This window comes from Sturnira hondurensis, unplaced genomic scaffold (assembly GCF_014824575.4).
Source record: "Sturnira hondurensis isolate 20B ecotype Veracruz unplaced genomic scaffold, ASM1482457v3 Scaffold0014384, whole genome shotgun sequence".
Classification (NCBI taxonomy): domain Eukaryota; kingdom Metazoa; phylum Chordata; class Mammalia; order Chiroptera; family Phyllostomidae; genus Sturnira; species Sturnira hondurensis.
This window is the reverse complement of record NW_028087015.1, coordinates 11,669,720-11,684,100: the sequence shown is the minus strand read 5'-3', so window position 1 is coordinate 11,684,100 and position 14,381 is coordinate 11,669,720. Positions and strand designations below refer to the sequence as shown.

General features: G+C 40.8%; 1 protein-coding gene across 3 annotated transcripts in view; it reads right to left on the bottom strand.

Moving 5' to 3' along the window:
• Window positions 1-14,381, bottom strand: part of ADAMTS16 (ADAM metallopeptidase with thrombospondin type 1 motif 16) — a 124,149-nt gene that overhangs the window by 75,648 nt on the left and 34,120 nt on the right. For all 3 annotated transcript variants that reach the window (XM_037062969.1, XM_037062970.1, XM_037062971.1), the window contains exons 4-7: window positions 8,123-8,405; window positions 5,722-5,921; window positions 4,186-4,269; window positions 1,852-2,011 (exon numbers count right to left, since the gene is read on the bottom strand). In XM_037062969.1, the coding sequence (XP_036918864.1) occupies window positions 1,852-2,011; window positions 4,186-4,269; window positions 5,722-5,921; window positions 8,123-8,405 (727 nt within the window). The remainder of the gene's footprint in view (window positions 1-1,851; window positions 2,012-4,185; window positions 4,270-5,721; window positions 5,922-8,122; window positions 8,406-14,381) is intronic.

The window sequence follows — 14,381 nt, the reverse complement described above, 5'->3', positions numbered from 1 at the left end:
CAGGGGATCTGTCCTCTCAGCATGGAAACTATTCAGAGCCCTATGAAATGTTCATGCCACAGGTTATGACTTGGACACAGCAGAAGGAGGTTTCACTGCAGGTGGAGGGGAATTTATGCTTTTTTCCATAAACATCTGTGTTCACAAAAGATCAAGTAAAAAGTGCTGTAGGAATGGGAGTGTCAGCAAGTCCCAAGACCACCCCTGGTTCAAGAATTTGCCTGGAGGATTCACAGACTCAGAATTTTTTATACTCATGGGTATAAATTAGCATGGCAAAACATTAGAGAGAAAGATTAGCAAAGGGAACAAGTATTGTACATGGGAAGAAGTCTGGGGGAATAGGCATGAGCTTCCAGAGCTCTCTTCCAGTAAATTGACACAGGACATGATTAATTCCCCCGGAGACACGTATTGACAACAAGTGTAGACTGTTGTCCACCAGGGAAGCTCATTAGAGACTCAGGGCCCAGGGGTTTTGTTGGGGGCCAATCATATCAGCACCCTCTGCCTGGCACGGAACCAAATTCCAGACTCCCAGGAGGAAAGCAGGTGTTCCATGCAAATTGCACCATTTGTACAACTGGTGTTTGATTGTCTTACAGTTTCAGCACAGTAAGCCATCCTTGTCAGGTAGAATGGTGGGAATCTCCTCGAAATCTAAGTTCTCATAGGCCAGCTAAGGGCTATCCTTATAAGTAGGCCTTCCTAAGTCCAAGCAATCAGTTTATCCTATATTAAACTCAGTCCTGTCTGAATGCTTTAAAAAATTTTTAAAGTTTTTTTAAAAATATTTTATTTATTTATCTTTAGAGGGGAAGGGAAGGAGAGGAGGAGAGAAATATCAATGTATGGTTGCCTCTCATGCATCCCCTGCTGGGAACTGGCCGGCAACCCAGGCATGTGCCCTGACTGGGAATTGAACCGCGATAGTGTGGTTCGCAGGCCTGTGCTCGACGCTTTTATAACAAAGGATCTTCCTCCCTCAGATTCTGGGGGAAAATAGAGCATTAGGGGGAAAATGTCCAGGAGAGCCCTGGTCAGTGGCACACTAGGCTTTATAATAAGTATTTGGAAAAAACATCGAAGGATGCCTCTAAGATCTACTCAGCCTTATAAACATGCAAAAAATGCTATGATTGAGACATTACAGAGAAATTTTAAGAATTAGGAATATGATATAATTGTAGTATCTCTATAATACTCATATATATACCATTTCTGCCACACACTGAGACATCCTTGATTCTACTGACCCCATTCTCCCAGACAGAAGAAATGAAAAAAAAAAAACATTTCTTAAGTTAGAAGAGGTAGGAAACTCTTGAATCTGTGAGGAATGTTCCCTTGTGAAATAGTTAGTTTTGATAACTAAATGCATATTTTTATGTTCAGTCAAATTTCACACAGAGATGCAAATTTCTTCTTTGCGATTGCACCCAGCAGCAGCTACCGCTTATANTAGGAATATGATATAATTGTAGTATCTCTATAATACTCATACATATACCATTTCTGCCACACACTGAGACATCCTTGATTCTACTGACCCCATTCTCCCAGACAGAAGAAATGAAAAAAAAAAACATTTCTTAAGTTAGAAGAGGTAGGAAACTCTTGAATCTGTGAGGAATGTTCCCTTGTGAAATAGTCAGTTTTGATAAATAAATGCATATTTTTATGTTCAGTCAAATTTCACACAGAGATGCAAATTTCTTCTTTGCGATTGCACCCAGCAGCAGCTACCGCTTATAGATTTGGAATGAGTGTTTGGAAAAACACTCAATATGTGAGAGCATGGAAGACACACAGCACATGCATGGTCCTCAAAACTCTGCTGGACGATCTTACCCAAAGTATCACAGGGCTCATTCTTCCAGGAACATATGTCCAGACCAGTTAGTAAGATGGCGTGGTCATGGCGACTTCCATCTTTCCCCATCAATCCAGACTGCCACTGGCAGAAGCTGCTTAAAGTGCGGTCTGCGTGATGGCTTATCACAAGCCCTGGCTATGCAAGAGAGGCCAAGACAACCACGATAACAGAAAGAAAACAAGGTATAATACAGTTGTTACCAGTACTGGCATTACAGCAAGCTTTCATTAATTCAGATTTCAAATACATAGATGGATGCAAACGGCACATATACAAAATTTATCCATTTTACACATTAAAATGCAAAAAGTGTGTTACATTAAAAAAGGCAGACTCAGTATGGACACTTAAACGTTCATTTCTCTAGTTGTGTACCAAAACAGGTGGGATGTGCTTAGCTGACTCTGAATGCAATTTCAGTGACCCAAGAAAGATTATTTCCATGGATAAAGTTTTTGCATGCAAAATCTTTGAAAACAACATGCAATATTACATAACCACAGGGTCATTTGTCTGTGAGTAAACACAGACAAAAAGCACACCTAGCCATTGAATGTTTATTTCATTACCAAGTTAAGCAAGGGGATTTACAGCTTGTAGCCCTTTTACTGTTTATTATTGCAGTGTTAAATGAAGTCACTTCAGAGGCAACATATTTATGAGAAGAGGCAGGTCATTTTGGAATAGCTTGATTTCTAGAAAATAGACTGGAACTAGAAGGAAACTATATAGAAGATATTCAACCATATTCACATATACCAAGTTCTAATAAAGCAGCAGCGAAATATCAAAAGAACACGTGAACTCATGGGAAATGGAGAATCTGGGGGTGGAAGGAACATCCAGCAGAGCAGGCTGCAATGAGCTGTTTGAACCTTATTTACAGGGACTGCTGTATTTCCCTATTTCTACAATGCTTAGGGAAAATCTGATTACCCCAATTTTACGACAACTAGTTTTATGACTAGAGTGTTGTGTTGGAATTTTTGCCCCTCAGTCACACGGTATGTTTTCTCTCTACCAGTTTTTTTCTTTCCAGAAAGTCCAATACACCTGAGCTAGATGTTGTACATCAATACTGGGACATGCCTTCCATTCTTCAGCTGGTGATTTCCAGGAAAAACTTCATTAATTAAAGTTAACACAGGTGTACGATCACAAGATAACCTCACCTATTCTTTGCAGCTTGGAGGAATTCCAAGGTGAAAACGATTTAATACAAAGAATAATTAACCTGTCACCTGAGAAACCCTGCTGGCTCAGCACCCACCCTCCCAGACACACACTCACACAAAAGACAATGAGGTTGTATCTTCTTGACTATTCAGGCTAGAAATAGGCTTGTCCCTGCTACCCCCACCCTGCTCCGAAAAAGAGCAGAGCCCAAGCATATCAAATCCTGCAGGCAACTTAGGTCTTACAATCTTAAATTTCATCTAAAAACCCTTTGTTTTATAAATAAGAAAACTATTGCTAACAGGAGATTCTGCCAAGACATCAGCGAGGGTGGAACTGGATGCAGGGTGCCTCACTGGGGTCCCAGGCTCAGTCTCTCATGCCCAGTCAGTGATCAGCTTGGGCCAAAATAAAAGCGAGAGCCTTTAATGACTGAGACATCCCATATTACTTATGCCACAAAATGTTCATAGACATCTTCTTTGTGCATTGAAGCCTATGTCTGGGCATTTAGGCAGGGACTATGGAACGGAGGCAAGGAAGAAGCTTTTACCAAATGCTCCCAAGCTCCAGTATAATTTGGGTTTTTGTATGCAATGAGAGAAATGTGCTCAATATTGCAGAATCTCTATGAAAATAAAATCCTAGGACTAAAGGTGGTGAGGGTTAGTGGACTCAGCCTTAGGAGTTGGGAGACAATAGAGCAAAGCAATGCAATAATGCAATGCCACACAGTACAATTTAATTTCTACACTATAGAGCATGTTCAGTCTTCTAACAAAAGACAGAAAGGGCTACTTCCACCTGGCATCCTGAAAGCTCACAGTGGCTGAAGACACATTTTGTACTTTGTCTTCCAGTGAGTTTCCCACCCATGTATTAAAGGCAGCTTCTTTACGCCATTTTCTCATAAGGCAATAACATGAGTATTTCTTACTACCCTTGCACAAAAACACAAAATATCAAGTGATCGTTAAAGAAACTGATGAGCAACTCATTGCATTCTGCACAAATTATTATCACTTTTTGTCCCTGAGGGAAAGAGAAGTAAAGGATCCATGTTAAGGAAAACAAAGCATTATTTTGACTTTATTGTTCTGGGAGAAGAGTTGCTGGTTTTGAAGATAAAATACCTGTTCTTCTTCTAGAAGAATCAGACCTACAATTGCAATGTTGATGTTTCCTCCTATTGTTCCATCTTTGAATAAAGCAGACACCTGGAAAAGACAGGTAGTCCATGTCAGTCTGCAAATGTGACACTGTTTCTCCCCAGGCCACAGTCTGCATGGAGTCCTGATGTTGAGGGCCAGTCTCTGTGTCATTCAGAGACATGGTGATACTATGTTTCTTATAGTGCCAGACAGAGGAGTGTAGGAGTCTATTCTTGACCAATAGACCAATTGTTGAATACTTGTCATTGGTGCCTGGGAGAGAAAAACTGAAGTTTGGGGAGGGAGGGTTGAACTCTTCTCAAATACCAATGTAGGGAATACAAGGTCTCTGAATTGCTATGTCCTCAGCAGAACAGAACAGACGACTTTTTACTCATAGTGGTAACTATATAGGTAAGAACTCCCCAACTTCTCCTGGCAAGGGATCCCAGAAACATAAAAATATGCTAAGAAAAGACCAAGAAGACATGAAAAAGAGAGGAAAAATGAAAGACGATCAAAGAAAGAGGCAAACATTTGCGACGATGACCAGAGGGGTAGAAGTGAATATTGACATGGCATTTGGGGTGATAAGTAATGACAATCCATAGTGTGGGACACAACAGGGAGGTGGCTTTGCACTGAGCGGCCCCTCACCACTCTACACTGGAGGTGCAGAAAGATTAGAGACGCTCTGGAGAATGGCGGTGACACTTGAACGAATCAGAGCGCCCTGGGCCCTGTTGTCCTCAGCCCTGTGAGTGTGCAGCGGCAGAGAAGTGAGTGTCACCGTCTCCCTCAGCTTCCTGGGAGGCCGTAAACCACAGGGTCAAACTACCAAAATGACACTAGCAGCAACAGCCATATGACAGCATGGAGACAGAGAACACGTTTAGGGGTATTCTGTTTATTGAGGTAGAACAGAAAATCGATTTTAAAGTATGGTTATCATAAGTATTTTTAAGACACATTTTGGTGTCCCAAGATTTTGTCTTCTGTTGTCTAGAGGCCACTTTGGTGATGTGAGGCTTAAATACTTGTCACCGCTCTTCTATAATTACTGTAGCTGCCAGTGTGGGGACAGACACGCTTCATGGGCGATGATACTCTAAACGGTTGGACTGTTTTTCCAGATAAAACAATCTATACTCAATATTTGGGTGTTAATATTTCTAAAATGAGTATTTCCACTAACCATCTAAAAGTCACACAAATAGTGGTGATAAACAGATTGGCTGCATTAAAATATTTCAGCCTGCTCTCTCAGATTTCTGGTGACTGAAAATACTAGTCCATCAAAACAGGTTACCGGCTTACTCCTTAATTTTTTTCTCTGAAGTTCTAAAAATGGTTCTTTTGAAGGGAGCATAATAAACCTGAAGGAGTTATCACAGATAAACCATTTCTATGTATGAGACATAAATCTATAAGTAAAAAGTAAAATGTAAAACACATAGGCACACCCCCCCGCCATTGGGGTAAGTACATGCTCAGCCTCAAGATGATAGACGTTCTTACCATGTTGAGTATTGTCAGTACGTAGGTGGTGATGTTTTCATGACCGTGGTTTTGCATCATCTTTTTGTCGACCACGACCAACGTCTCCACATTCAGTTCCTTATTCCTGTGGGACTTCAGAAGAGAGCGCTTGTGCCGTGGGCAAGACTTATACTCATCAGGCAAGATAAAGAGGTCTTCCTTGGGAGGCTTGGGCATGTCTACAGGGGGCATATAGAGAGGGAATTAAAGCAAATTAACCACAAAATGGCTGGTGGAACTTGTTATACAGAAATTGAATTTAAAAAGTGAGTGTTCAGCCCTGGCTCATCAGAGCTTAGTGGACTGAGCACGGGCCTGCTAACCAAAGGGTTGCTGGTTTGATTCCCAGTCAGGGCACATTCCTTGGTTGTGGGCCAAGTCCCCAGTAGAGGGTATTTGAGAGGCAATTACACATTGATGTTTCCCTCTCTCCTTCCCTTCCCCTCTCTCTAAAAATAAATAAACAAAATCTTTTAAAAAGTGAGTGTTCAGCTGCCAGAGGAAAGGGAGGAGGAGGGGCATGGTGGAAGGTGGGAGAGGATTTAGTCAAAGAAAACGTGTGAATGACCCTCGGACATGGACAATGGTATGGGGATGGACTGTGGGAGTGGGGGGGTAGGCTGGATGGAGGAGGGCAAAGGGGGAAAATTGGGACAACTGTATTAGAGTAAACAAGAATAGAAAACAAAATGAAAAATTAAAAAAGTGAGTGTTAATGATCTGAAACATATAACCCTTAAAACATTATGAAGCTTGTGTTAGAGTAGAACACTCAATTCAGAATGTACCACATCAAAGCGTCTAGATGTCATGAAGTCATTGCTTTATTTACTTTTGTGTAACTGTGGCCTGATTTTAAACAAGAGAGGGTAATTTTTGTTCTGAAGTGTAGCATCTAGAAGCACAATGCTTAAAGACTGTTAGTGTAAGAATTTATGGAATGGGCTATGCAAAAAGAGTTATTGACAAAGCAATACAACTAACAATTACAAGAAAGAGTGCTGTCTTGCATTGTTTTCTTATTTGAAGGCTTTGTGACTGGTTTGTCTGTAGTGTTTCAAACAGGTTCTAAACTACTTGAAACAGATCAACCTCACTTCAGAGTTGACTGTCCTAGAAGCACCATAAATTTTACCTAACTTAATTAGAGGACAAAATGTACTGTCTGCTGGAAGTAAATCACTTAAAATAGTTTTGGCATTTATAATCCTAGATTAACCCTAGGTTAAAAACAATTCAGTTTAATGGATGCCTCGGGAAACCTGGTTAGAATTGTATCACGTAAAAGTACATTTCAAAATACCCACATAATTAGCCTCCAAAGACTTCTCCAACTCCATTTATGGGCCACGCCGCTAGGCGAGGCTAGAAACCTCTCTCTTACCCGACTTTCTCAGGCACCTGTTCATCTGTCTTTGTTCTTAACTCTGTTCTTCCAGCTGCCTTTGTTAAGACAGAACCAAGCCCACTGACTAGGTCAATTCGGGCTGCAGTTTTTCAAATCCATTTGAATGTAGCTTAAGACTTTTATTTATTGGAAGATATGAGTTCAGAAGACACACAGGTGCTATGGTATTATTCTTTCATTGTAGGGGCCAGCTGGTTATGAGTCATCCACTGTATTCCATAATAGTTATGGACTTGCCTGCACATGCTCACCTCTACTTTCGGGTGCTGGGTAGAGCAGCCCAGGAAACCAAACAACAGAGGAAGATGGAGCTGGGGGAAGATGGGCTCATGGGAGGAAGGCTTGATGAAGCGATGCTGGAGGGGAAAGTTGAAGGAAGTGGGGGAAGTTCCAGAATCCACTGAACTCACATTCTTGAATTTGTAAGAGGTTCCCACGTAAAATGTAAACAACATATCACCACCGACATGTTCATGACAAAAAAGACGTTGATAAAGTGTTGGTGACGAATTGTAGGTAAATTATGTCCTGCATAGGCAATCTTTTGATGTGGTGAGTGAAGTACATAAATGTGTGTAGAGATAAATTACCTCAGCAGGAAAACTATGTAGCCTTTAATAAATCTAGACCTCAAAAATATAGAATTACTGAATAGACATTTCAGGGTTCTTTTGAAGATGTCTGGTGAATTCTATATTCCTCAGCAATGTGTCATTTAATCTGTCAGGGAAACAGCCCTTTAAAAAAATGAAAACATCCACCATCCATTATCTATCCATCTACCATGGAGAGAGCTTTTATACTGAACATACAGGTGATGGGCTCTCTCTGGGATCATCACTTACATTAGCAAGGACAGTTAATAAATGCCATGTTCAAGACAGACATACTTTGATGAAAACTGAAAATACTCCATCAGCTTGTGTCAATGTTAAAATCATGAAATACACAAAGAAAATCGCCCTTACATACATTTCTTGCGTCTTCCACAGAAATGCTGCTTTTGTGGGTGCCTGAGGTTAAAGTGGCCATGCACGTGCTGATTTTCATGATAGAAGAGGTGGCCACTTTCCAGCTCCTGCTGCCTCTGGACCATCATTACCTGTCGCCCCCTCGGAGCCCGCGGATCTGTGGATCTCTTATACAGAATGTGGGAGGGAGGCCCGCCTTCCACAGAATCATTGAGTCTGCCTTCTAGGTTTGAAGGAAGTGGCCTTAAGAAGTAATCTGCGTCTTGTGTTCTTATCATGCCTGACTGAAAAATGGAGAGGAAGAAAGAAAACACAATTATATTTCCAACTGGAGACATGGCCAGCACTACAAGCATTCCTTGTTTTATTCTTATAAGCATGCTGTTCCCACATTCTGTTCCATCCTTGAGAATACATCTTCAAGGGTTCCCACACCTGGGTTGAGATTTACAAATGGGAAATGCCCATTTCTGCACTCTTCCCATATGCAACCTTTCAGGGAGGTACGTGTGGAGGTGTTCCGTGGCTTGACTTCAGCAAGAGAAAGAGAGCACATGACATCCTAATGTCAGTAAATTTCAACCAAATAATGGAGGAGGAAGCACACATACACAGAATTAGTATGGGTCTGCGTGTGTGAAGGGGTTCCGAAATGAAGAAATAAAACTACAACCCTAACAGAGTAATTCGCAACACTCTTTAAACTTGAATTAATGTGATTATTTTCTATAAAATTGTAACTTAAAATTAATCCGGAAAAAGAATAACAGAATTTCTGAGGGATTCGGGAAGATTTTTTAAAGCAAAATATTAATAAAATAAGAAAGAACTGGCATCATAAAGACACTAGAAATGTCTGTACAGCACAACACAAAACTAAAGTAGCATAAACAACACTAAAATGTCTTAAAGAAGATGAAATTGAGAGGCCTGTACCTTTTGGAGTGACCAATATTTATAACAGTTGATAGTAAGAATTGTTGAAGAATGTGGGCACAAATGGTCCATGTGACACTGTGGGAGGTACTGACCAAGGCCAGAGCCGGGAGCTGGGCCACCACCGCTGTTGGCATTCAAAATATACAGCTCGATTCTGGAAAGTTATCTTTTAAAAATTTGGTCGAATACTTCATAGACACATCTCCAATATTGATCAATATTTATGAATGTATATTGCAGCATTTTAACAGCAAAAATGTACAAAAACAGAAATAGTAGAAACAAGAATTTAAATGTTTACCAATTAATTCAGGGTAATTTTTTTGTTAAAGATTTTATTTATTTAATTTTAGAGAAGGAAAGGGAGGGAGAAAAGAAGGGAGAGAAACATCAATATGTGGCTGTTTCTCAAGCGCCCCCTACTGGGGCCCTGGTCTGCAACCCAGGCATGTGCCCTTACTGGGAATTGAATCTGCTATTCTTTGGTTCACAGGCTGGCACTCAATCCACTCAGCCACACCAGCCAGGGCTTAATTCAGGGTAATTTTTTAATGTACATTTATATATTTGTAGAGTACATACCATTAAAAGGATGATATAATTATGTACTTATGATAATCATAATTAAACATTTTTTCTTGAGTTCCTAAAACTGGCTAATACATTATATCCTATATTGTACCTTATTTATCAATCACAGTGATTCTGTATTGTTGCTGTCATTATTATCCTCCTCTTGGCATGAGGAAACCGAGAGACAGGGTGATTAACATGTTCAAGTTCACCTGGCTAGGAAATATATGGCAGGAATTTGAACAAAACCAGAGTAAATTCAGAACCTATAAGTTTTAGGTTTCCAAAAGGCATTAAACTTTTAAAAAGTATATAATAAAGGACATAGCTGAGCCAGGTTGTGCTCATTTTGAAAAGCGTGCTTCTATACCTAGGGACTTTTCCTGGAAGAACTGATGAAAACTTGTCGGTGGTGGTTATCTCAGGGAGAGAAAGACGAGTGGGAGGGGTCTGAGAGGGAAATTCCACTTTCATTTTTATATCTTTCTGTCTGTGTGCACCATTGCATGGCTGGATCACAGAATGACAGATGGATTTTTAAAATCCCTAAAAAATGGAAATAAGCATGGTCATATGGTCAGAATACAATGAATTACTCCTAAAGAACTGTTAGGTACTATTTAAAACTCTCCAATACTGAACTCTCAGAATTACAGCTATGCCGATTTTCTCCCAAGTTGTTTTAGTGATGTAGTGCACGGAGGCTTATCAGGCGTACAAAGGAGCTGATGCACAGGTGCCTGTTCTAAGTGTGCCTCCGACCGAAGAGCCCAGTCTGATTCTCACTTGGGGTGTAGTTACAGTGCATCCTTGCCTCCAAATGAAGTCCTGTGTTGGGCTGTGCTGTGCTGCATGAATCTGAATATTTGCACACTGTGGAGGGTAGGAATGGGGAGGCACCTCTTAGATCTTGGGAAAGGGCCAAATACAACTCTGGGGGACAGTAGAGTCAGGGATTGGAGGTATAAAAGAAGGGGAGGCCAGGCTTATGGTACATTTGGAGATGAAGCCCTGGCCCTAGTGTTCCTGCTGGTGGGACAAAGGTATACCTGGTAAATTATCCATGAAGCTATCAGCACCAGGGGGGGTAGACCTCCTGGGGCCCGAATGCAGCCTCACAGTGGAAAGTGAAATACTTGGAATTTACACCCTGGATCACAGAGGAGGAGGCAGCGTCTCCCGCCAGGTTCCACGTGAGTGACTTGGTAATCTTTCTTGCCTTCTGGAACTCTACCAACTAAGCTAGAATATACTAATGCTTTAATGTTTGCTGTTCTATCAAGACATAGACAAGTAGAAAATGAAATAATAGCCAAAGCCAGTCGGGTTTTACCCTAAACTAACCTAGGAGTAGCAGAGCCATCATGGATGTGTTTGATCTTGTGCAATTAACACTATCCAAAGTGGTTTTGCAGTCTATTGAAATTAACTAGTTTATTAAACTACAAAAAAGGAAAAATTAAATTTTTGCTTAAAATAACTTTTCTGACATACAAATAATTTCTTTAGAAGACCGTCAGTTCCTCTACATTCTCTAGCAGATGTTATTCGACATGTCTAGTAGACCCATGGAGATCGGCCAGTTAAGCCAGACGCCCCAGGTAGAATTATCATTCACCTCTCCATTATGACCTGTGTGACCTTGGAAGTTTTACATAGCCTCTCTGTGCCATTTTGCCATCTAGGCAGCAGATATAAAGACAGCTATTTGCCATGAGATTTTAAGATTTAACAATAATTTTAAACACATAACTTGCAGTAAATGTGCAAACAAAATTTGCTGAATTAATGAAACAAAGAGTGTGAAATAATATACTTCACCCTGATAATTCTGGAGGCTTGGGGGGGCTTTTCACTGTACAGTATGAGATCTTTCTGAAGCCTGAATATCAGTGCACCTTGTGTCTACAATTGCCCCAAACACATCTTTGCTTCCCTGGCAGGCTCCCTTACCTTTTACACTCTTTCTGGTTTCTTCACCTATCTGGCTGCATTCTTAGTTTGCAAGTTTATTTAAAAGATTAGGCAAATCATGGAAGATTGATGTTTTCTTCTTATCAAAGTTTTCTTTTGGTTAATCAAAAATATTTATTTGGAAACTCATAAAATGTCTGGTGTACACCTGTCCACAGTAACCACTGAGATGTCAGCTGGGTGGCTTATTAACCAGGCTCCAGGGAAAGCCAGTGTCCCCAGGCTTTGCAGAGGAGCTCTCCCAGGGCTACGTCTCTCATGGCCAGTTCTGTAAATCATTTCACACTGGGAAGCCTACCAAACACTCATGCTGAATTTACAAGGAAGGAAAAACTGTGTGTCATGTTAGCGCTGGGAAAATGCTGCTTTGGAGCAATGTCAGTAAAGAAAATGTTGAAGTTTAAAAGTAGGATGGTCATTGTATTTTATGCAGTGTTATCCACAGTTAAAAAGTTGGCAGAGTTCTATTATGTGTGTCTATTTATAAACACTGTCCATAGAAGTTGCATAAATCAAAACATAAAATGGAAATGTAAAAGAGTGAGTAAGTGTCGAAGCAGAGTCTGCCACTCCGACAGTGTGAGAGGTCCTCACTGAATCGGCTCTGAGACGGTCTCAGATGACACTACAGCTTTTTTCAAGAAAACCAACTGTTAACAAACACAGTGGAAACACAGTCTGGTTAAGAGAAACAGGCATTTTAATTCCCTACTCATTTCATTTTTACTCTCTTTTGTTTTTTATCTGTGTTATTTGCGTTGAGAATATTCTACTCATTCTAGTCTTCTCAGTGATGTGTCAGAAATGCAAGACAATCTTACCATTTATAGAACTTTTATAGAAGCCAGACTCTGCTTTTTATTTTATAACCTCAGGGTCACGAACCTGGCCCAAGGCCAATCCTTCACTTGCCAAGGGCCCAAGACCACAGTAAATCTTGTTGCCTGATTATTTGTGATCCTCTGAAATTGAAAATTCAGCCAAAATCTTCTAAGAAGCTAAATAACCACAAGGTTCTCTCTTTCCCCAAGAGATTTTGTATCTGATTCTTACTGTTGCTGTCCCTGCTGCACCAAGGTTGGGCATTGGGCTTCCTTATTCCTCTTGCTTTCAAGGACAACGGAGCTGGTTTGCTGGTCACAGGAAACACCCACCCTCACAAACCAAAATCAGCCCAGTCTTCAAAGTTCAGTCATTCACTCAGCTCTAAACTTGGTCACTGGTTACCTTCTTATCGCTCATCTACAGTTTCAAAAAGGCTAACATTTGGACTCTTATAAAAGATTTCTGGTTAAAGTTAAATGCTGTAAAATTTCTTAGTTATGACATCATTTCAGTCATCACAATCCACCAAAAAGCCAGAGCCCAGGTTTCTCAGAAGTCTCAGTTCCTACTGCAGGGCTATCAGAACACACTGATATCAGAACACAGGGCTATCAGGGCTGTCATCACTTGCTGGCACCTGGGAGGAAGAAAGGGCAGGACCAGTGGGGCTGGAGGCAGGAGAAGAAGAACTGCAGAGGGTACCAGCTGGAGGCCGACTGGAGAGTTGGCCCAGAAGAGGTGTGTCTTCCAAAGGGGAGACTTCTACGTTTTTCCCCATTTGCATGGTTCAAAGCAGATTCATTCACTTTGGTGAATTCTGTCTGGACCTGTGACTTGGTCAGATTGGGTGAGTGTCATCACTAGCAGAGGACAGACAACAAGTGAGACTTGGGTGAAATGTCATAAAAATATGTAGAAGTGAAATATCTACACCCCCAGCCCCACCCCCCTCCCCACACACCATCATAGGACAGATGCCGCATAGCTGAGCAAACCTGAGCCTTTTAGCCAACCGGGCTTTGAATAATTTTATGGCAGAAGGGAGCAGACGTGTAATTTTAGAGTACAGTTAATCGTTGCACTAGAATTATCCCTGGCTAGTCCAAATAATGATTGAAAGTGAATTTATTCAAGACTATTCCGGAATCTTTATGTTTTTCATCTGCTTTGAGAAACAGTGTTTCTTTTGTCTTAAAGCCTCAGAACTGAAGCTTCAGGTACATAGCACGGTGAATGCTCACCTTTGCACACTTGTCCTTAAAATCTGAGGCGCTCTCCTAATTTTGTTTGCTATACTAATTTAATTCACCTGAACATTAAATTATCAGTATTTCTTGCCTTAACCTATGATGTAATTTTAGTAGTGACATAACTTATGATTAGAGCTTGGAAAAATATAATTATGTGTGATGCCCAGTAGCATTCCTGGTTGAAGTATGAATGTAGAATGAAAGATGACCCTCTGTTGGGGGTAAACACTTCTCACCCACTTTATTGTTTCCTTGGCACATCAGGATCCAGGAGCACTGTACTCCTTGCCCCTCACTGGTTCCTCTGCAGGAAGGGAATGCCTTATCTGTAAGGTGGAACTCAACACTGGGCAAGCATAACACAGCCCTTTCTGTTCATGGACAGTGTCGCCAGAGGAAGCCCTAATAATCAATGGATCCTGATCTTAGGATAAGCTTAGCTGCCAGATGGGCAGCACAGGTGTGCCACTGTGTCCCAGGTAGGTCACTTTCAGGGATCATACTTCTAACTTATGGAGTATGCATATACAAAAATGCAATGAATATGAAAAATGTCAAAGACACAAATGATATAATGGGGCATGGCAGGTATTTACAGCGGGAAATCAAACTTATCTTGGAGATTAAATATCACTGTGGTATGTATTTTAATTTTTCATTAATGAAAGTTTTGTTCTAGTTTATATGCTTTTCAATTTT